This window comes from Miniopterus schreibersii, assembly GCF_964146895.1.
Source record: "Miniopterus schreibersii genome assembly, chromosome: 4".
Taxonomy (NCBI): domain Eukaryota; kingdom Metazoa; phylum Chordata; class Mammalia; order Chiroptera; family Miniopteridae; genus Miniopterus; species Miniopterus schreibersii.
The window spans coordinates 8814948-8838864 of record NC_138105.1 but is presented as its reverse complement, the minus strand read 5'-3'; the positions used below and the strand labels follow the sequence as shown (position 1 = coordinate 8838864).

General features: G+C 49.8%; 1 protein-coding gene across 2 annotated transcripts in view; it reads left to right on the top strand.

Annotated features, from left to right (window-relative positions):
• PRDM5 (PR/SET domain 5) overlaps positions 1-19359 on the top strand; it is a 107316-nt gene extending 87957 nt beyond the window's left edge. For both annotated transcript variants that reach the window (XM_081136279.1, XM_081136278.1), the window contains 2 exons: positions 11973-12077; positions 13486-19359. In XM_081136279.1, coding sequence (XP_080992405.1) covers positions 11973-12077; positions 13486-13650 — 270 coding nt within the window. In that variant the 3' untranslated portion in view covers positions 13651-19359. The remainder of the gene's footprint in view (positions 1-11972; positions 12078-13485) is intronic.
• Positions 19360-23917: the final 4558 nt, after the last annotated feature.

Here is a 23917-nt window from a genome sequence, read left to right as displayed (position 1 = left end):
CTCCTCCTCACCCCTCCGCGCCTCCCGGCCGGCCCCCTCCCTGCCTGGCCATCCTCAGGGACACCCTTTACCCCGTTAGCTCAGCTCCGTGTTGCACCGCGGGCCGTCCTTCCACGTTTCGTTCACTTTTCCTGGCGTGGCTCGTGTGCTCGCTCATTCAGCGGCGGAACAGCCCGTCATTCCGTCTTATCCGTACTGGCATTTGTGTGTCTTCTGTACGAATGGCCTTTCTGGAGAGGTCCAGGTCACGTGGAAGGGACGTGGCTGCTCAGAGCCGGCTCAGCCCCAAGTGCTCGCATACTCGGGAGAGGGACACTTCCACCGTTAAATTAATCTTTGTTCAGGGACAGTGACGGTGTGTGATGGGACATTGGACTGTGGGAAACAGCAGCTGACAGCCCAAGGGGACCGGGTAGTTCCCTGAACCAGCTGGACAGGGTCAGGGCGTGAGGACGGGTTTTCCAGAAGGAGCCGAGTGGAGGGTGGGTGGGACCCGCCAGCTGGGTGCTGTGCGCGCAGGTGCCAGGCTGTGCTGTGTGGCCGCAGGGAGACCCAGGGCTGAGTCTGAGGGGACAGGACGGGAGCAGAGGGCGGGCCAGCAGGCTCCAGGGGACGTGGGCAGCTTTCCCGAGATCAGGGACGTGTTGGTCTGTGGTGATAACCAGGCAGCACAGGAGTTGTTTGTTGCCCTGTGAGGGGCTGAAGGAAGAGACTAGCAAGGACCCTCGTGTTCCCTGCTTATTAGAAATATAAATAAAGCAGATACTCGCTCCAAGCAACTCTGCGCTGAAATAACTTCTCACCTTTTTTAAAAAAATTTTTTTGAATTAAAAAAAATTTTTTTTAATCTTCACACATGGATATATTTTCCATAGCTTTTCAGAGAGAGTGGAAGGGAAAGAGAGAGGAGACAGAGAGAGAGAGATGTGAGAGATGTGGGAGAGACACACCGATTGGTTGCCTTCTACATGCCCAGCCTGGGGCCAGGGATGGAACCTGCACCCGAGGTATATGCCCTTGGCTGGAATCGAACCCAGGGCCCTTCAGTCCGCAGGCCGACCCTCTAACCACTGAGCCAAATCAGCCAGGGCAACTTCTCACCTTTTACATAATTTTTTCAACATTACAGAAACTGTCTTGCAGGTGAAGACTAATAAAGTTGGAACTCGCTGCTAAGTCCTTAGTTGTTACTGTTCCTACCGTGGGATCAAAACTTAAGGCGCAGTCCTGGTGGATTTGGCTCAGCGGTTAGCGCGTCGTCCTGCGGACTGAAGGGCCCCAGGTTTGATTCCAGCCCAGGGCGTGCACCTCAGTTGTAGGCTCGATCCCCGGCCCCATCGGGGTGCATGTGGGAGGCAGCCAGTCCGTGTGTCTCTCTCACATCGCTGTCTCCCCCGCCCCAGCCCCCTGAACGAGCAATGGAAAAAATATCCTCAGGTGAAGATTAATAAAAACAAAGACAAAAAAAACTTAAAGCACATGTTCCTAACGTTTCTCCACAGGTTTGTGGCCTGTTGGGCTATTTGTTGAGCACCAGCCGGGGCCCAGGGGTGTCAGGGAGCAGCCTGGCCACCCAGCTGGGAGGCCCCATTTCTAACGACCACGTAGCTGCTTTCACGTGACTCCGAGGTGCCCCCGGAGCTCCGCCGTGAACCTGGTGTGTGCACACGGGGCATGTGTAGAGTCGTTTGCAGATGGAGCTAAACTAAGACCCTGCGAATATTAGCACGTAGGCTGGGAGCTGCCTGGCCGCCGCGGTGTTATCTTTAGACTTTAATCATATGCTTCGGGATTTAAGGACGGTGCGTGCCGCCTGAAGCAGAGAGAGTTTTCTTTGTTTCTAGGATAGGCGATAGACAATTAATCTTTTAAAGTGGGACTGGTATTCTTGGGAAAGTGATATATTTTCTGTACTATTTTCTCTCTGAACAGAATTTTATATTTATCTTGTACTCCATTCACGGGGTTTAATGACTAAAGTATCCCAAGAGTCTTGAAATAAAGGACCGTCTATTTATATGAAGAATCTTGAAATAAAAGACCATCTATTTATATTAATGGGTTTCAAGAACAGTGCTAAATTGAGAGATTCATGCATAATTCCCTTTCTCCATAAAATGATCGCAGTTATGTTTTCATAGACTGTGCCCTTTTCAGTTTGAATTCTATTACTCACGTGCGCGTTGCTAATACAGAGAAGAGAGCAGGTTCATAGAATGGATAAAATACCCGTATTGAATTCGTTACGGGCCGAGCATTATGAAAAGCAAACCCTGTGACACAGGCACAATGTCCTGTGTTGCCAATGAAGGAGGTGGGGCTTAGAGAGGTTGGGAGGCAGGTCCTGGGTCACACGGCCAGTCACGGGCGGCATGGAGGTAGGTGGGCAGTTAGATCTCTCCATTGCTCACGGCTGTACTCTTTTTTTTTTTTTTTTAAATCCTCTCCCAAGGGCATGCTTAGAGAGAGGAAAGGGGAGAGAGAAACAACTTTGTGAGAAAGAAACATAGATCAGGAATGGAACCAGCAACCTTTCCATGCACAGGATGCCGCTCAGCCAACCGAGCCAGCTGGGCCGGGCAAGGCTGTGGTCTTTATTACCAGGTAAATAGCCATCAAGGTGCTGTACAGGGTTATGTTCCATATTGTATGAACCGGTCTCTTACAGAAATTCTAAGAAAACGGCTGTTGATTTCTTATCTCAGGGTCTCGTGAGTCCCCTGGACCCCTCCGTCTTCCTCCCCCACCCACTGCAAGGAACCCAGGACTCAGGCTACAAAGTGCCTGGCAGGAGAAAGCTCCAAGGTGACTGTCACGAAGACACCCCGCTTAGAAAATTATCCAGCAGTCCCTGTGTGACCTCCACAGGCATTTCCCCTTCAGCTGCACTTTTTAAGCCATTTTCAGTAAAATATTGTTAATGTAAAAGCCACCAGGGAGGGCTATCTCTTGCCCCTTGTAATCTATTTTAATAAGTGAAATTTTAGTGTCTGGAGGTTTGCTACTCACATTTTACCTGAAATTCTCATGTTAAAGTTTCTCTGCATCCTTGGAAATTAGAACAGCATTGTCAATGTCAGGACCCTTCAGATCTTTGCAGATGGCTCTTTTAGGTGTAATATTTTCCCAAGAAGATTCCTCTAGGCCAGGAGTGACTCGCAGTAGGTCACAGGCAAGTCCCTATCAAGGGCGGTGCTCAGGCCAAGGGGATTGTGGCTTTGAGGGACCTCCCTCCTCTCAGTCGCACTTCCTCCCTCGAGGAGGTTGTGAACAGTTTTTAAATGATTTGATCTCAGTATTTCTAGGTATTATCAAGAAATTTATTCATAAATTCGTGAAGGAAGCAAAGGGCCTTTAGGAGAGAGGGCATTTATTTTAGTTTCAGTTTAAATTACAGTCGTGGCTATTCCTTTTTTCTCCATAGAAGAGAAAATCCTTATTTTTTCCCTCTAAAAGAGGCCGTTGGTGGTCCTAAGAACATGAATATATTTTACAAGTTGACCCAAATGAGACTTAACCCTGAGGTCATATCTTACCTAGAGAATCGCAGCGGCTCTGGCTACCCTGTCTCTTCACGCTGAAGACCCAGTCCCAGCGCCGTGCCCGCGGTGGTTTATCAGAGCGGAGGCTGCCTCCTCTGGGCCTGCTCCCGGCTCCCCGGCTCCCCGGCTCCCCGGCTCCCCGGCTCCCCGGCTCCCCGGCTCCCCGGCTCCCGGCGCCCAGCTCCCCTGCTCCCCGGCTCCCAGCTCCCAGCGCCCAGCTCCCCGGCTGCCCGGCCCAACTCCACTCCTCGCCTTCCATTCCCTCCTCAATTGCGAAGGGCCTTTTTCGTTTTTGGTCACAGATTTGGGTATTTTCCAGTCATTCATGTTTCTTGTGTGTATTTTCTAGTTAGTTCATCTTATTATGGGAAACATGTAATGCGATGTCACCCTTTCCTTGTGGCTTCAGTCCTCCGAGAAGGTATTTAAGTGTGAGTATTATGAGGTTAGCGCCATGCGGCTAATGCCGCGCAAGGCAGAGTTTGGACGCGGCGCATGCTGCTCGGCAGGGAAGTGAAGGACGGGAGCTGGGCACAGTTCGAGGATGTCACGCCCTTGCAAAGGAAGGCGGGCATTCACCTATGAAACACCAGTTGGCCTTTTTATTTTAATGCATATTTGGATGTTATTAGATATAACTAAGTGTTCTCTGAAATCGTCATTGTGTGGAGTCAAAATCAGAAAGAATGTATACATATATTTATAAAAACATATACACTATAAACATAGGAAATATGTATATAAAATATATAATTTCATTAATATATAAATATGTGAAATTTCATAATTATGTAAGTATAAAATACAGACATTAAAATATGTAAATATGTAATGCTCATATATACTTACATGTATTTTTTTGTTTAGTTTCCTATATCATTATATGCTCCAGATTATAAACTGAAATAATGGGAACCAGAATCCAGAGCCATTTCTCACATACATCTCTGCACTAAGCATTACTTACACTTGAAGACCCATCAGACGATTGCTTCCCTCAACTGTTCCCTTTCCCTTGTGACACCCTGGTTTACGGTGGCTGTGCCTGTGCCGATGGCTTGTGGCCTTGACGCAGGGTCGTACCTGGGCCACTGGGAGATGCCTGCGTTGAGGTTTGGTGATCTGGAGGCCACGAAGCGGGAGGAGTGGCCAAGGGGCTTTGGGGGCTGGTAATCAGACCCCAGCCTGTCAGTGCAGGGTCAGAGGTTGAGCGAGGGCAAGCTGTGAGTGACATAAAACACTGGTCCAGGGACCGATCCTTATCATGAAGGAAATGGTGGCCTGAGCTCCCACAGGACTGTGTTTGGATTGCAGAGCATTTTCGGCTCCAGCAAAAGTGGCCTTTGACATCAGGATGACCCTTGAGGCTCCTCGAGTGCCTGGCCACCCAGCCCTCGAGCCTGTGACCCAGGTCTGGAACATCCCAAAATATTCATGCCAGACGTAGGCTGGACCCCGGCCCCAAACTCGGCTGGTCACTGGGGCAGTTCTAGAGGCCCTCCCTGGAGTAGTCTCACTAGTCCACTAAATTCATTCGAATGAATTCCACTGAACTCAAGCCTTTGTCATTATATGCGTCACACGTGAGTGTGCAGGTCTGTCGCATGTACACTCTCTTGTATGTGCAGCTCGCTGATCCAGCTGCTCCCTTTTGACAGTGGATGAGCGTAGCTGGCTCGCTGAGCCAGTACAGGTTAAAACAGTTAAAACGAACATTTTCCTGGAATGTGATATGCCTGCCTGCTTTGGATCTATTTTGTATGTTGGCTTTGTAGAAGCAACAGAAGTAAAGGAATTGAAGTTAACATGTGTTTTTAGACATGTAAGCAATGTACCGAGTCATTGCCAGGAGGTGACGTTCCAGCTACAAAACAGTCTGTAACGTGCGGCACAGTTTAGCGCCAAGTAATATATGGCTCGATGGCTGTATTTTGCATTTTTTAAATATTAAGTCTTGTTTGTATTTCTCCGTTGGCAGGACATGAGTGAGTTCTCTGACATCTGTCCTGTTGAGGGCGGTGGTCAGTGCTGTGGCCACTCAGGCTGCACGTCTGTTTTTTTCATGCAATGTGGGGCTCAGGCCCCAGAGACCTCCGTCACCCCCAGCCTGCCCTTGTGTGTGGCCTGAGATGAGTGTGTGTTCTCTCATCCTGTCTGGAGGGAGAGCTTTGAGGTGGCTCTGTACTCAGCAAGAACGGGACATGTGCACTCATCAAACACTAAGCATTGGGGCTCAGTGCACTCATCAAACGCTAAGCATTGGGGCTCAGTGGGGCTCGGTTCCTCTGTGTGCAGATAAGAATTACATTAGCTGACTCTTCTACCAAGTGTGCTCTTGATGTTGATTTGACTTAAGAGGATGGATATCTGGCTGCTGGAACTGTCACTGCAAATATAGACAAGAGCGAATTTCTAAGAGGTTGTATAGGCTGGAAATGCCTCTCTTACGTGTTAGCACAGATCTCAAGCAAGGAACAAATGCAAAGAATTAAACAATCAAATAGTATCATCTCAGAATGCAAAGGAATGGTTCAGATTGAGGCCTGTGATTCCATTCGGGTCTCTCTTAGAATTTACCAAAAACAAGGAAATCACTTCAATTCAAAGTCTTCTTTTACCCCATATGTTCAGAGAGAAAGAGCTGGACAGTTGCTGAGTTAACATAGAGAGTTCCTAAGTCAGTGTCCTTCTAACAAAACAAGAAACAAAAGCTTGGCCCTTCCCACTGAAGCTCCACTCTCCTCACCCTTCCACTGGCCCCGCCTGGGCCCCCCGTTCTCGAAACTTCAGCTGCAAGGTGGGAAGCCAGCGTTCTCAGCGGGGTGGTCCTTACTTTTCCTGGGTAGCTGATTCATTCCGCCACTGAGACTGTAGACCCACTGGTGAGGCAAGGACGGGAGAACAGGAGACAGGCCCCGGGGGGCTTGGGCAGGCCCTGTGTTAGTAAGTGACAGCTGATGAGTTCAGAGGATGCACATGGCCCCCCAGGTGGTATCCAGCTCACAGTAACAAGTCTCAGCTGTTACTCTTTTTTTTTTTTTTTAAGATTTTTTTATTGACTTTTAGAGAGTGAGGAAAGGAGAGGAAGAGAGATAGAAACATCCATGTGAGAGCAAAACATGGATCGGCTGCCTCCTCCACGCCCCCTACCTGGGATTGAGCCACAACCCTGGCATGTGCCCTGACCAGGAATTGAACCCGCCACCTTTCAGTGCACAGAATGACGCCCAGCCAACTGAGCCACACCAGCCAGGGCCACAGCTGTTACTCTGAAGTTCAGGTGCTCCTGCTCCTATAGAAACGGACCTGGTCCCGCCTTGCTCTTTGCCCCACACTGAGGGTTTCCCTGGGATGTGGAACTTTCAGGGCTGACACAGGGCTGACCCAGGTAACCAGGGACAGGTGGGCAAACTAGTCATGGTCCCTGCAAGGAAGTAGTGAGGAGTCCCCTCTCCAGGAGCACACCGAGCCCCAAACATTCAGAAGCTAGTTGGTAAAATGTTACCACTATTTTCTTTTTAAAAAGTGAACTCTGATCTGTTTCTGGTTCCGGTTGATGATGGTAGGTCCTTCCATTTTGTGGGTTGGAATGGGATTTTGCAAAAGGTAGCACCAGCAGAAATTACAGTTTTCACAAAGAACCTACCCTACCCATTTGTGAACGAAGATTGAGCTCAGATTTACTTGCGGGACAAAACTATCAGAGGAAAAGGTGAGAGGAAGGTGCTCATTGTAGGAATAAAACTTAAGTTCTGCGGTTACCTCTAGGATTAAAAACTGTGGACAATAGTCGAGTTTGGAAATAGAAATTGGCCCACTTCCTCCAGTAATCCTGCTGTGTCATTGTCTTTTTCTTCTATTTTTTGACCTTGTAGGCTGACTGATATTTTGTCGAAACACTTTACGCCCTGAGCACGTTTAAATCTAGCAAGGTCTCTGCCAGGACGGCTCTGGGCTCCTCACCTGTGCAAACAGGTGGTGATTTTCCCAGCATTTCTGAGGTTTGAAAGAGCAGTTTATGCTACTAGCTCCCTGCCATCTGCAGCACGGTGACTCAGAGACGTAACTTATATGGATGAGCTGACATCCTCCGACTTCTGCCCCCTCCTTGATGGCTTTGTTTTACCCGTTGACATGAACTTGGCTGAAACAGATGCTCTTGTGTCTGTGGGTGAATTAGTTGCATGTGTGATGTGTTCTTATTATTTTCAAAATTGTGTAATGGGGTAAGTATGTTATTTCTTTAGAATTAGATGTCCCTTTTCCGAGGCTACACTTTCACGTAATTCCTCTCGCTTGCGGACCTCGGCGTAAACCTGATGGTTTTATTTGACAATGGATTGCGCTTGCCGCCAACACATGTCAGTCGCAAAGCACGCTTGTTATTTTTGGAGGGAGGCAAGTTGAATTAAATCAAGTCTCTGTGGACTGATTGGATTTTCCCCTTCAACGTAGGAGTCTGTGACTAGACCGTGTTCTCACTTCACATCATTCTCTGTACCCCGACGTCGTGCCCCCCAAATTGGTGCGTCCCATACCCTAGTTACTGAGTAGGCACGAAAGCTCAGGTCGATGGGCAGGTGCACCCGGCCTCCACCTGCCCCTCCGCCTTCTCTTTGCACATCTGGGGACCCCTCTCGAGGACGAGGGCCACCTCTTAAGCTTTTGTTTCCTGTGGTTCCTAACATCACGTCTCGCTCAGTAGGCACGGCCACGTTTGCTGACGGATTTCCCTCCGGCTACGTCATCTAATGGTGGGAATTCCCTCCACTGCTCTCAGCTCACTTGTCAGTAGAGCTGGAAACTTCTAAATTAATTGATTTGTCAGCCAAATATGCTAGGTCGAATATAGTAAAGGACCTTTTCAGGGGAAGTAGTCAATGTTTTCCTTCCTGAGTTTGCCTTTGCCGGTGGATCACTGTGTCTGAGACTATCAGTTTTCAGGATCATTCCATGGAAAAACGAAGCTTCCTGGAACATGCGAAAAAACAAAAACAAAAACACGAAGGCTGTCCTAAACTTGTAACACTTCTCTGATTTTCATTAGGGGTTTTTAGGACACAACCAACAAAAATGTTGGAGACGGTATTTGACAAGAAAAGAAGGCAGGTGCATTAGCCGCTCGACAGGCCTTCAGTGTCTCTTCCAAATGGGCCAAATCCTTGAAAAATGTAACACAGCCCTTTCGGCCACAAGTTGCCCATGTCGTCTCTGCCGAGGTTCATCACGTGTCCAACAGGAAGGAGTCAACCACAGCTATGGCAGCTGGGAAAATATGAAGCCAGAAATGTACAAAATTTGTTTTTTCAGACATTTATGTTTAGGAAATTCATACCAAATCTCTGCTTCATAAGGTCATTTTAAGATTTTTTTTTAAAGTTAGAAAGCCATCATTTTTGTGAGCTCTGATAGGGTCAATATTTCTAGCTGTATAATACTTTCATCTGGAAAAGGTAACCAGATGAGATTAGATCCTAACGTGTGTGGGGGAGAGAGAGAGAGAGAGATTTATTTCTACATCTGATTCCTTTTTAGTGAATTTCTTCCCCCAAATTGTATTTGACACCCAAGTGGCTCACATGGAAGCTAGTGTAGTTCATTCCCAGTGGGACACTGGCCCTGTGAGAGGGCTGAGCGAGACAGACGAGGGGCTCGTCCAACCACCGATTCACGTAGATCTAGGCCGAGGAGCCTGGCTTTTGCTTACAAATGGAACCTCCCTTTAAGCAAACGGTGTCGGTACCATTCAAAACGCCACAGGCTCGGACAGTTCCCCGCGCACACTTGTGCCTGCTTTCTTTTCATTGCCTCCTAATTTTCCTTCCTTTATTCTGCCGGGCTCAGGCCACCACTGCCATGAACATTTGTTTATTAAGCGTCATTCTTGACTTCCTGACACCTTTACCTTGGCCTCTGACTACAAGGGGAGGGCGTTCACTTGTTAGATTTTCTGTTTCTCTTTGTGGCCTTGCGTGAAAGGGACTGTAGGGGACTTAAGGATTCGTGCCCACAGCGTGTGCATAAGCTCCCCGAGACTGGTCTTGCCTTTGGGCAACTGTGCCGTGTGTGGGGGGTGTCTTTCCATCCGGACAAGCCATCCTTAGCTAAACGAAGGGGAAACCCCAGTCTGATGAACTATTCAGAGAACTTCAACGTGCCGAGCCCTCCGAGATTGGTAAAAAATGCTTGGTTTCTAGAGCCCTCTCAAATGCTGTTGAGATTTACTAATTCAGCTTATGTTGCAAGAATACAGTTCTTTTACATAGATGGGCAGAAAATTATGACCTTTTATCAGCTACATCAGAAGGGGCAGGGCCCCGAGCCCCTTAAACCCTGCAGTTCAATCAGAGCGGGACTGATTAGACTTGAATAATCGGCCTTTGGTAGGTGACCAGTGTGACTGACAGGTAGATTGCCTCCACCTGGTCATGGTCCCCCAGTTACAATGACAAAGGACAAGCTGTTTGTCAGTTACACTGTCATCATTCAGAAGCAGGATTAATGAGGAACCTAATCCCTGTGTGTCTGGTTGAATCAGCTGACGAGTCCGTTACACGTGTAACTTGTCCTGCGAGTTCCACTCAGAAACAGGTGTAAGCAGTGCCCACCATGCTCTAGTGGTCAGCTCTGGAGCCCAGATGAAAGATTTTGTACTTTCAGGGGAGGCAGAGGAGTGATGGCGTGAGGCCGCGGCCGGCGTTAGTGACGATGGTGCGGAGGCTCTTCGGCAGTGTCCGGGCTCCTCACGCTGTCCCCCTGTGTCCCTGGGAGCTCCCAGGTCGCCCCGCCTGGCAGGAGGAACTCAGAGCCTCCGATGGCTTCCTGAGCTTTCTGTGTCACCTGTCCCTTGCCGAGTCTGTCACTGTGCAGTCACCTGACCTGGGTCCCCCTCAGTGAACCTGCGGCGGGGGGAGGCGGTGAAGGGTAGAAACAGAAGTTCTCTTGCGCACAGCGTGGAACTGTGGGCCGGGACGCTAGGCCGTACACAGGATGCGCCAGAGGCACAGAGTTTTCACTGCTGTCAGAGAAGGGGCAGGACAGGCGTAGGCGTCTCTGTGGGAGCGTGCCTGTGCCCTGTGCCCCGTCTCCGTGGAGGCGTGTCCTGTGCCCTGTGCCCCGTCTCCGTGGGAGCGTGTCCTGTGCCCCGTCTCCGTGGGGGCGTGCCCTGTGCCCCGTCTCCGTGGGAGCGTGCCCTGTGCCCCGTCTCCGTGGGGGCGTGCCCTGTGCCCCGTCTCCGTGGGAGCGTGTCCTGTGCCCCGTCTCTATGAGAGTGTCCCCTGTGCCCCGTCTCTGTGAGAGTGTCCCCTGGGCCCCGTCTCTGTGAGAGTGTCCCCCCGGGCCCATCTGAGAGCGCCCTGTGCCCTCAGCTTGCTCTCGTGCCTGCTGTTACCAGGTGAGGGCCTCCCTCCAGCGTGCGTGAGTAGGAGAAATGGGAGGAATTAGTGAGCACGGGTCCGAGGGGTCCTCTCCGAGGCGGATGGAAATGGGTTCACTCCCTCCGCTTTCCGCCCCTTCGGTTGGTAAGTGAGACGCGGTGTGGCAGCTGCTCCGAGCAGCAGTCTCGGGGGCCCGCGCTTTACCCACGGGACGGCGGAGTCCCTTCGAGACGGGCGTGAGGTCCTTCCCGGGAGTCCTGGAGGCCGTCGGCCAGTGTCTGGCAGGAATCCTGTCCCTTCATGTCGCTCAGGCAATCACCGTGTGTTGTGTGGGGAGGACATTAAGCTCTGGTCTCTTAGCAACGGTCAGGTGTCACTACAGTGCGCCTGACTGTGACCACAGCGCTGGGCACTCGGTCTCCCAAACTTACTCTTCTAACTGCAAACATGCGCCCTTTGACCAGCAGCTCCCCGGTTCCTAATTCCCTGAAACTTTCATAGCTGTGCTAAGACCACATTAACTATAAGGTGCAATAATCATTACAGACAAAGCAGATCACTTAGGATGCTCGATGGTCCTGTGTTTCCCGGGAGCACCTTAAGGTAAACTTGCACCCACTCGTCCAGAGAGGGGACCCAGTGGGAGTCTCCAGTTTCTAAGTCACTGACAACATTGTCCCCCAGGATGGGCGGTGCCTCAGTCACTCTGTGGAGCTCTCTGGCTGGTCCTAGAAAAGTCGCAGGAGCAGCCCACTTCTGTGCCCAGAGAATGACCGCGAGGCCTGGAGGAAACAGGCCAGCTGGTTGAGGGTGACATGCAGGCGGCATTCAGAATGCAGCTGTGCAAGGTGTGGCTTCGTGAGAGACGTGCAGGCCACCTGAGGTGGGGACGGGACACCTGAGCCAGGCCTGCACACTGTCCAGCAGACTGAGGACTGCTGTTTCCCGAGAAGGGAAAATCATTCAGTGTGCCCAGGAACTGGCTACAGCACCCGCCCCGCCCTAGGCAAGGGGGCCCTGGCCGCTGGGACTCATGGCCTCTCCTTCCCTGCAGGAGAAGCCGTACAAGTGCTCGGAGTGCAGCAAGGCCTTCAGCCAGAAGCGGGGCCTGGACGAGCACCGGCGGACGCACACCGGGGAGAAGCCGTTCCAGTGCGACGTGAGTGGCCTCCTCCTTCCTGTCTGGGGCCCCCACCACCAGGAGGGTGTGTGTGTGCGCCTGAGTGTGTGCGTGAGTGTTGGTATGAATGGGTACATCTGTATATAAGCATGAGTGTGCATGTGTGTGTGCCTCTGTGTATGCATGAGTGTGTGTATGTCTGTGTGTACATCTATGTGTACATCTATGTGTATGGATGAGTGTGCACGTGCATGCATCTATGTATGCATGTGTGTATGAGTGAATGTGTGTGCATCTATGTGTATGTCTGTGTGTGTGTATGTCTGTGTGTCTTGAGTATATGTTTCAGTGTGTGCCTGCATGTCTGTATGAGTGTGTGTGCATCTATATGTATGTCTGAGTGTGTGCGTGTCTGAGTGTATGTCTGTGCATGTGTGTGTATGAGTATGTACATCTATGTGTATGCATGAGTGTGTGTGTATGTGTGTGTGCATCTGTGTGTATGAGTGAGTGTGTGTGCATGTCTGAGTGTGTCTGTTGTATGAGTGTGTACATCTATGTGTATGCATGAGAGTGTGTGTGTATGTCTGAGTGTGTATATGTTTGAGTGTGTGTGTCTGAGTGCATCTGTGTGTATGCATGAGAGTGTGTGTGTATGTCTGAGTGTGTATGTGTTTGAGTGTGTCTGTGTATGTGTGTGTCTGAGTGTACATCTGTGTGCACGCATGAGTGTGCGTGTGTGTGTCTGAGTGCGTCTGTGTATGCATGAGTGTGCGTGTGTGTGAGTGCATCTGTGTATGCATGAGTGTGCGTGTGTGTGTCTGTATATGTGTGTGTCTGAGTGTACATCTGTGTGTATGCATGAGAGTGTGTGTGTGTGAGTGTGTATGTGTTTGAGTGTGTATGTCTGTGCATGTGTGTGTCTGAGTGTACATCTGTGTGTACGCATGAGTTTGTGTGTGTATGTCTGAGTGCATCTGTGTGTACGCATGAGTTTGTGTGTGTATGTCTGAGTGTGTATATGTCTGAGTGTATGTGTCTGAGTGTACATCTGTGTGTACGCATGAGTGTGCGTGTGTGTCTGAGTGCATCTGTGTGTGCATAAGTACACCATTTATGCCGTTTAGACTCCGAGGCATTTTGTTTAAGGGGTTTAATAGGAAACTGTCAATGCAGTCCATTCTGGGGAGAAAGATATTCTTTTGGGGAGTGGCCCCCGATGATTAAATACAGCGGCTGCAGGGAGGGAGGGAGGTGGGCGTGCAGAGCACACCCATGAAGTGCAGATGACTCTTGGGAACTGAGTTAACTTTCTTCACCCTTATTGGGTGTTAACGTGCACTCATTTCAGGAGCAGTACTGCCTGCCGTCCATCCTGGCGACAGGGACGGGCACCGTGTCCCTTGTACAGAGGAAGGACGTGTCACGGTGTCTCGGTCTCTCCTAGGTGTGTGACTTGGCCTTCAGCCTGAAGAAGATGCTCATCCGACACAAGATGACTCACAATCCCAACCGTCCGCTGGCAGAGTGCCAGTTCTGCCACAAGAAGTTCACCCGGAACGACTACCTCAAAGTGCACATGGACAACATCCACGGCGAGGCCGACAGCTGACGGGGCGGGCGCCTCGGGAGGGCCCGCGGGGCCCCGGCTGCCGCCCGGTGAGCGGCGCAGAGCCGCCCTCAGCCGCCGGCCTCCCGGCCTTCGTTGCCAGCCTTTAGGGTCCGTAGACACATATGCAAAAAGAAAAAATTCTCCTTTTATCAAGAAATGTACACATGGAAAAATAACTTTGTAGCTTTACAGTATACGGCTTGTGCTCTGTTCTTATAAAACGGAAAAAGAGTCCTGGCTGTCCTTGGCCGTGTCTCTACTGAGGTTTAGCAGCACCCTCCCTATCAGGCCTTTTCATCTTAGTTATTTCTGTGTGCGTGCGCGCATGCGTGCGTGTGTGTGTGGTTGTGCACGGGCTCGGTATTGCAACTGGTTATTACTAATGCAGCCGTAAAGAAACGAAGATTTCCCAGACACGTCACTGCAGATACGGGCAGGAGTTTCTAGTGTCTCAAGCATGACGACCGGATGAAACGCTGTTACCAGGTTTTGTGAAACAGACCAAATTTGATCTTACTTAACATCTCCCTACACCAGGTTGGTTTAAAGTAAAGAGCCATTTAAGAACTAAAACATCTACTGAGATGTTGCTCGTTTTCAGCAATTCTTAGGAAACGTGACTGGCTCTCGTCACTCAGATGCAGACACTCACGGCCTGGAATACCTTGAAAAGCCTTGACAGTAGTGACCTGAACAGTTACATAGTCACCAGGCTGGGCCTCCTGAGCTCCTACTAGTTCTCTCTAGAAATGAACAACACACAAACTCATACAGCTGAAGAGGGAAGCAGGACAGGCCGTCCGTGTCGGGCCGGACAGCAGCAGCCCTGAGTGACGTGGGGGTGTTAGTGACGGTGACCCGGCCCTCGCCTCTCGCTCCACAGTACAGGACACGTGCAGAGGCCGGTCCTCAGAGCAGTTACATTCTGTTTTGAAAAAGACATTTTGCAGAATCTTGGCAGTAGCCGTTCTCAAACACTTTTGAATTACCCTCAATTTTCCTGTGTTACTAGGAATCAGAATAAAAAAATAACAAACCTGCTGATTGATGGGATTGAAATGATCACTGATGCTTAAGGGGAATGAAGCGGGAAGCTTTGTCTCTTGTTTTAGGTTACATTTCAGTGAAATATTTAAGAGCAGCCTGGAATGAACAGCTTGTTATGGGAGAAGACACGAGGACACACGGTAGTGGTATCAAGTGGCACGTAGAGGAATCCAAAGCCAGAGGAAAATGGACGTGAAGCCCAAATTCTGAACCGTTTTGCGTGAAGCCCACTCCACAGGGAGGAAGTGTGATGCTGGGGGGTAACCGGTTCTGATGCTTTAGGGAGAAAGGTTATTTGAAGACAGTGCTTTGAAATCAGGAATCTTGTTTTAGAGTTCTATTCATGCTCAGTTCCAAATTTGAAAAAAAGATTCAATATAGATATTTAAGCTCTGTAAAAATACTAAATTTGGAACTCACCAGAGATAACTTTAAGAAAATGTAAATTCCCAGATTATAATTTGGGAGATGTCTCAGTGGGCCTCTGTAGCATTTTGTATCTGAAATTACAGACTATTGTATAAGAACGGATTTGGGTCTCGTTTCTCCCGTGTCATTTGTTTCAACAGCGTATTTTTAGATCCAAGTGTTTCAGTTTAACACGACAGTGCTCGTATCGTCTGAACATAAAAGGACAGCTGTAGGACTGGGTCTGTACATCATGTAACATGTCTGTGCGGCTCTGAGTGCTGCCTCTCTAGACGGGATGCGTCCCATCCCGATGATGTGACCAGTGTGACGTGTGAAAGAAGCCAGATACCGATGTTGTGGGATCTCAGCACCTCGACTGACAGGGCTCTGGGGAAGTTACCCGGGAAACCAGGAGCCACAGCGCTGCGGAGTCATGCGGCCTGGAAGCGGTGGGGCCCTCAGGCTGGAGGGGCATCTACCATTGAGGAAAACCTCAAAAAAGGGTGTGGCTAGACCCCTATCCTGCCTTTGCGAGGCACTGAAACCAAACCCAGTGCTCCTGGTCTTGTGAGTGTGTGTGCGTGCGTGTGTGTGTGTGAGAGTGTATTCATGTGTGAATGTGTGTGCATGTGAGTGTGTATGTATGTGTAAGAGTGTGCGTGCGTGCATGTGAGTGTGAATGTGTGTATGTGTGCACATGCACACTCATGCACTTGGAAAGCTTTATAAAGAAATATCCTAAGAGAGTTTTAAGTAACGCTAACCATTTTCTTAGGTTCTTATTCCTAGAAAAATTATAATGATCTCAAAATGAATTTCACATACTGCATTTCAGAGAACCAAGAATTTAAACCTGCCTTTTAAAACAACTCACAAGATCCAGGCTAAAGTTAATTTTAATGTCCTTTCCATGTGCGACATGACAGCAGAGTTCACAGCTGTGAGAGTGTGTGGGTAAAGAGAATTTGCCCTGCACAGTTTCAAAGGGGCATCCTGGGATTTTCCCTCTAAGAAATTTCCAATTACTAAAGTCAATTGTTTTTACTTAATGTGACATTTAATTGGTAAAGAGAGGGGGCTGCTCAAGGAGTCACTGGCTTCTAATATTGAGATTCCATAGAAAACACAAATAGTAGGTTCCAGAGCCAGTGCCCCCACCGGCAGCCGCCTGCCTGTGAGCCGAGCGACTGCGACTGATGGTCCCGTGTCCAGACGACGGCCTTGCGTGTACTCGTCCAGGGTTTCCTACTGAGCCATCGACTGGAAAATACTCATGCTGAAAACTTCTGTGGTCGTCCATTTGATAAGTTTCATAGTTTTTAAACAATAACTACTTAACTAGTGTCGATGAACCTAAAAGGTCTTTGCGGATATGATTGGCCGTTTGGGGATAACCTGTGCTGGGAAGAGGCTGAGAAATCCCAGACTGTCCGTCGGCCCTGGGGTTCTGCCCCTCATGGTGGGGCCATGGGACGCGGAGCTCCAGTCGCCTCCCTCCGGCAGATGGCATCCAACTGGGCAGTGGGTGACGTCAGCACCCACACTCCTCCCCTCCTCTATTGACCTCTGCCGAAGACATGGCTGCGACCAAGGTGGGAGCTCAGCTGGTCCGTTCCACCCTGGCCAGCGTATCAGCGCTCGTGTCACTTCACTGTCCAGACAAAGCGCAGACGGGCAGACGTGTAAAGGGATCGCAGAGCTCTCCGGGTTAGCTCGCAGTGGGAGAGCGCGGTGGCAGAGATTTCCAGATCACAGTAAAGCAGAGGACCTCTGCGTGTTGCACTGCGATCTCTAAGTTTGATGCAACTGGACACTGCAGGGGTGGGAGGGGACACAACATCCAGCCAACGCTGGGAGGTCATAGTGGAGGTGGGCAGAGCCACGACAGGTCTCCAGGGGTGCACGACACCGTCTGGGAGCCCACTCGTGCCGTGGGGCAGGTGGGAAGCGGCCCGAGTGAGGTGAGTGTGACTGTGGACACAGCCCAGAGACGAGCCCAGAACAGACTGGAGGACGTTGGCTTCGTGGACTTGGGCTGACGCGGAGCAGACCCCAGCCGCTGAGCTAAGGTTCGGGGTGGGACATCAGCAGCCAGGTGGTGAAAACTGGCCGGAGGTTTGCGGACAGTGTCCTGCTACGAGTCAGGGACAGAGCGTAGTCCTTCACATCCCCGGGGATCGTGTCAGGCTCTTGTCTCTGCTACCGTCTCTTCCAGACCGTTGCCAGAACACGGTGTCCGGGGCCGCCCCATCCTCGGACCCCACACACACGGGGAGACCGCTGTCAGGCCGTGCAGGTGGTGTAGCCGCTGCACCTGACACTCCACCGGGCGACACTGCAGGCTCCGGACCCGGCCTCCATCTCAATCCTGCATTTTCTGTCAGTGCCCGTCGGCAAGTTTCCAAACGGCGAAATTCTCCACCACATTCCACCCCCGTAATGCTCTGAGCCCTCCTGTCCCTAACGCGGCCCCCGCCATCCACATCAGCCACCCCCAAACTCTTCTGGGTACCTTCTGAAACCGCGGCTTCTCTGTTCCCAGCTCGCTCTCTGCAGCCCCGTGTTTCTGCGTGTGCTTCCCTCCCACGTCCCTGGTCCAGGTCTCCCGTGGTGGACGCTTCTCCTCCCCGGTCTCACAACCTCAGATTCGGGGTGGGATCGGTGCCCAGGAGTGCAAGGTTGGTTTAACATTCGAAAGCCAACGTAATTCACCATGTTAACGGTAAAAAAAGTAAAGATGATGTGATCATCTTAATAGGCACAGGAAAAGCATTTGACAAAATTCAGCACCGATATCTGGTATAATTCTTGGCAAACCGGGAACAGCAAGGAGACTTTCTCCAGTTGGTAGAGACCATGAGCACAACTCAAGTTCTCGGCCGCTAGCAGCGCCCTTAGGACGGAGGTGGGAGACAGGCGCCTCCCCTGAGCTCAGCAGTGAACCGGCCACTCTCTTGGCCTCCAGTCAGCACTGCCCTGGAGGCTCCATCAGTGCTGTTTGCAGACAGCGGGACCAGCTACTTAGAAAATCCGGTGGAATCTGTGGAAAGCAACTCGCTAATTAGTGCCCCCGGCCAGGCTGTAGGACACACATCATTATACGAAAATCAACTGTTTCCATGCGCAAGGAATGAATAGAATAGTCGGAAACTGAAATAGAACAAAGCCAAGTCATTTAGAAGAGCGTCAAAAATACAAAATACTTTGGGATAAAGCTAATAAAAGATGGGTAAGATCTGAAAACGTCAAAATATGACTGAGAGAAACTTGACAAGATGAAATAAATGAAATCACGCTCTGTTCACGGGTCGGAAGGCTCCATGTGGCTAAAATGATAACTTCCCGAATTGACCTGTCCAGGCAAAAGTTTCAGGAGGCATTTTGGTTTGTTTAGAAACCAAGATGATGATTTTGAAATTCATGTAGAAATGCACAAGATCGGGAAAAGGTGAACGACTTTGAAAAAGATTAAAGTGAAGGACTCACGCTACCTACCTGCAAGTGACAGGAGCCCGGACACTGCAGCATCGACGCAGGGATTAGACGGAGCAACGGAACAACACAGAAACAGGGACACTTGTTTCTGATGAGGGTGCAAAGGAAATGGGTGGGAAGAGGGTTGTCCTTTCATCGAGTGGTGCTGGCCACCTGGGTGACTGTGGAGACCATGAGTAGGACAGCTGAGGGCCAGGCTGGCCCAGCTGTGCTGTGCCCTGATCGGAAGGCCACGGCCGGCACTGCCGCCTTCAGTATGACATTGAGAAATGGCGAGCAACTCTTGGAAGACTTCCGAACAAACAAAGAGCGAAGCAAAAGAAAGCAATCACCCCTCAAGTGGCGGCGATGTTCCTGGGAAAGTCGGCATATATTAAAACTATGCAAAATGACTTATGTGGATATTACTGATGAAATTAGGCTCAGATAAGTAAAAGAGGGCCTGGTGTATAGGAGAGGAGTTCCTGAGCGGACCTAACGAGAGCTGCTTTCTGACCTTAACCCCTAGTCAGACTCCTTCCACCTTGAACTTGAGACTCTCTCACAGGCTGTGAAGGGAAAGGGGGAAATGCCTCAGATCTCACTCATTCGTCCAGGGGTCTGTTTCACTCTGGGAAATGAACTAAAAATCACGACTATCTTGCCTGGCTGGGCGTGGCTCAGCGGTTGAGCATCGACCTAGGATCCACGAGGTTGCGGTTCGATTCCTGGTCAGGGCACATGCCCGGGGTGCGGGCTCGATCCCCAGTGGGGGGCGTGCAGGAGGCAGCCGATCAATGACTCTCATCATTGATGTTTCTATCTCTCCCTCTCCCTTCCTCTCTCTGAAATCAATAAAGATATATTTTTAAAAAATCATGACTCTCCAGACTCGTCTTTCCTGTGATATGTAAGCTGCAGCAAAGTGATGGGGTCCTGCCATAGCTCGGGCCCAGCCCCCCACAGGAAGACCTGCCCTTTGTCTGCAGGCAGACACTCTCTCTTCCACTTAAAGGCAGCACGTTTTCAAAATAACTGGGAGCCTCCTTAAGGCTTTCATTGAAATTAATTAACTCACAAATTGCCCGGAGTCTGTCCTCAGCCTTTGTCGCCACCAGCCCGCAGTCAGTCGCCGTTTGTTCGCTGCCTCCTGCAGGAAGTCGGGCAGCGTCATTAACCAATCTGGGTGCGTTTCCAGTCCCATTTTCCCCGGAGAGCAACCGCATTGGTCTGTGTATTAACTATAAATATTCCGATTACCCTGTTCTCCATCCTGAACTCCTTGAGGCCTAAATTTCACTATTTCTTTGTCTTTCGGTACAACCACCAGATTCGATCAAACAAAATGCACAAAAATCCCAAGAAATAAATTTTATCATTGAGTAGTTCATTTGTTACATCATTGTTGGGGGGGGCGGGAACCACTATTCTGGAAATACCCCAAACACCCGGCAAAGCCCAAAGGCCCCACGTCCAGGGCATGGGGCCCCAGGGGCTCCGGATATACACATGGGCCACAGTAAACGTGGAGTCAGGGCCGCAAAGCGCAGCGTCTTTATTTTTATAAACCTTCCTTTCTCCAGCGAGGATTTAGGTGGCTTAGAGGGATTTTGTTAGTGGGATGTTTGGTGGAAGGTAGTGGGAGTATTAAGTGACTGAGAACTTCACGGAGGCCGGGCTGGATGATCCTCCATGCGTCATCTGCTGGGTGATGTGCGGTTTTCGTCTTCCAGAAAGATGATAGTAAAAAGGCTCCGTTCTAAGAGGCTTCACATCCGAGGGCAAGTTGTCCTCCACGGGCCACCCTCTCATTTCCGCTGTTTTCCTACTGCCGGTCACTGCCAGTTTCTGCTGAAGCTGAAGCTGAAGCGCCCGCCTGCTCCCGACTCGGGCCGGGGCGCGGCGCCGACACGGACCGCGGTCCCTTCCGTCTGGCGGGCTCTGCGCCTCGCGGTTCCCGAGGAGACCGGCTTCGTTTGCAGCGTGTCTCTCTACTAAGGCACTGTTTTCGCCACTTGCTTGTGTGTCATTATTTCTACCGTCGTCAGTGTTTCCCTCCAACCCGCAGGGAGGCAATCCTCCAGCTCTGACGAGGACCTTGCTGGGCCACACTGCGGACAAAACAGATGGGGAAGCGAAGGAGTGGGTGACAGAAGACATGCAGAGACTTGGGCCCCTCCAGTTCGTCACGGTCACAGCTGACAGGAACGTGACAGTGATTGATGGGACCCTGTGTGAAACAATCTGGAACGTCGGCTCCCTGGGAAACCGTGTTCATTTTTGCTCAGCTACTACGGAATTAATGCCTGTAATAAATTGCTGCTCAGAGGGGCACCGCGTGAAGTTACAGTTTCTGGGACACGTCCCACGCCACGAGACATCCCACGCCATCCGTTTTCTGGCTTCTCCCCATGCAGTGTGTGTCACCGGCGGAAACGAGCACAGCTCCCAGGTAAGCGACGAGAGCACTAATTCATCCGAAGGGCACGTTGCAGGGCAGACAGCTTCATAACTCAGGGGGATCCCCGAGGTGAACCCGGTAGCTGGAAATCTCCGAGCTCGCTGCCTGTGATGGGACCCTTCATGGGCCCTGCGACTGTGGGACCTGCAGCCCCGCCCTGTCAGGTGCAGCCTCTGTGGAGGTGGCCACCCGAGAAGGCGGCGGTCCCGGGCCATGTGGCACCACGCGCGTGTCCGGAGCAGGGACACAGGAAACACGGCCCACCGGGGTTGCGAGGAAATAGCGCCGCGTCTGCAGACAGTGCCCTCTTAACTGTGAGAGGGAAGAAGCCCAATTATTCTTCAGTGCAGAGGGTGACACCAGCCTCCTTACTCAGGCCACACATCCGAAGGTCACAGGTCACAAGACTTCCATGCGGTGCAGAGATCTACGTGGCACCCGCACTCGCACGCACTGTCGGCGAGTCCCGGGGCGTAGTCACACAGACTGCGGGACTGTCATCCATCACTGCACCTCACAAAACAAACATGGGGCTTAAATAATCTCTATAAATAAATGGTGCATTCGCAATAACACAATAATGCAAGTGAAAACAACTCACAAGGAAGCAGTCACCTGACGCCTCCTCCTGCTCCCGTCTCCGTAGCCCACGTTGCAGGAGAGGAACAGTGATTGTCTCATCGGGTCTCCTGAGGTAAAGGCCACAGCAGTTTGAAATGATCAAGAAGACTGCTGGCCATCAGCATGTACATTCACTGTCATTAGCTATGCTAATTAAAGCTTAAATGCCGTATTTCAAATTTAACTCCTCTCTTTAACACTCAGTTTTGCATATTTCATAATGTGTATAATATGTTAATATGGTAGAATATGTATGTGTTTGTGAATAAATAGATACTTATTAAGTATACATATTAAAAATATTTAAGAGATTGAAGATACATTCAAATAAATATGGATATATTTTTTCATATTCAAAATAAAAGTGTAGTCAAGTATGAAGAATGGGTGAGATTCTAAGTACTTGAGGTATATGAGGTGTATGGCTCTGAAGTTACATTATTTTCAGTAACACTTTAAACGTAACTATGGTAATTGCAGATTTGTTCGTTTTTTCCATCTTGGGAACCTAAGGAGCTATATAGGAGCCAAGGTCAGTTTGAACAAAGGTATTTGCTGGTGAAGGGACTGACCATTCACTTAGTAACTTGCCTAAGAGAAGAGAGAAGACCCCTGTTTTCCATGCAGAACCCTCACCCTATGTTCAAACCAAAACCAAGCCCAACACTGTGACCACCAGCACCTTAAACCCAGGACTGTTTTCATGGGAACGTGGGAGGATGTGATCTAGGTGGGATGGAGTGAGGTGCATTGCAGCGTGGTGCGCATTGGACCAACCACCCCCTGACACCATCACCAGGGAGTGACAATGCCGTCACCTGCACGCAGGCCATGCAGTGAAGGTGGAGTGGAGCCTGTGTCCCGGGCATGTTCCATGTGCTAACACTCATGTTACCCTCACACCAGACAAGGAAATGGACATCGCTGTGTCCATTGTACAGATGGGGAAACCGACAAAGTGATAGATGGATTTCACGGGCTGATAAATTCACCTCTAATAACTGGAATCCATGTTAGGAATTCGGTTCAGAAGCAGAACTAGATGTGAAATTCATAGACACAGATATTCCTCCAATATTATAGAGGGCTCAGAAGAACTTGGTCTGTCAGGGAGTGGAACAGGGTGCTTGCAGAGGGTAGCTTGTCTCCTTCTGGAGATGATGATGGAGTGACTGGCTCCAGGGGTGATTTTATGGGGGGAGCTCAGATGTTACGTAGGCTTGGAGCAGGTGTTGTCATTCACGGTCCTCACTCTGTATGCCATGATTTTATCCCACGAAAGTCTTTCTGAGGTTTCAAAGTTTTCTGAAGCCAAGGGGATTATATTTATTATTATTATGTTTATTAGTATCACCATGCACACCAAAGCCCAAAACTTAAAATTATAATTAATTAGCTAACACAATCTAAAGGAACATTTATTTGCTGTGTCATTTTGACAAAAAAGGCCTATTGTTTCCCTCTCTCTGAAGCTCAGGGACAGTTATTACCATGATAATTAGTAAGGAGCATACCTATAGAAGGCAAATGAATTTTTAAAATAATGGAATGAGATTCCGAGTTCTGCCTTTATAAATAGCTCATACAAAAGTAGGCACTTTTTGTTCAAGTGATGAAGATACAGTTGTCATGGTACAAATTATAAAATAAGACTTTTGCATATACCTTTATCCATAACAGTATCTATTTGTTACACACACACACATAGAAGTAGGTAAATAGGTAGATATTATGCATACATGCACACATTCACACCTGTAACACCTATGCCTTTATAAAAGGACTGAAAACTACCTGTCAAACACTTCAAACACTTCAAAGGGTCTAAAATGCCACCCTTCTTACAAGGTGACAAACTAGCTTGCCCGTTTCACAGATACTGACAGAAGACTCGAGACTCCTGGGTCACATACAAAACACAGTTTATTACTCATAACAAAAGCCAGAGTATTATTGTTTTTGCCTGAATTCTTGATCCCCAAGTCGTATGGGACAATGGGAAGAAGGCCAGGTGACACCTGCATGTGCACCAGGTTGTGTTAGAAAAGATGTACCCTGAGCTTAGGGAACCCAAGTCTTTTATAGTGGGCAGTAAGTCTGCCTGCCTGAGCTCCAGGAGCAGACAGTGCTTTCATTAGACTGGACCGCAATCAAACCTGCCCTTTCCTCTGGAGGGGATGCCATTTCTTTGCTCCAAGGCTGCTTTGCTGAACCAGCATCCTTGGGAAGATATTCCAGAATGAAGGACGCCAT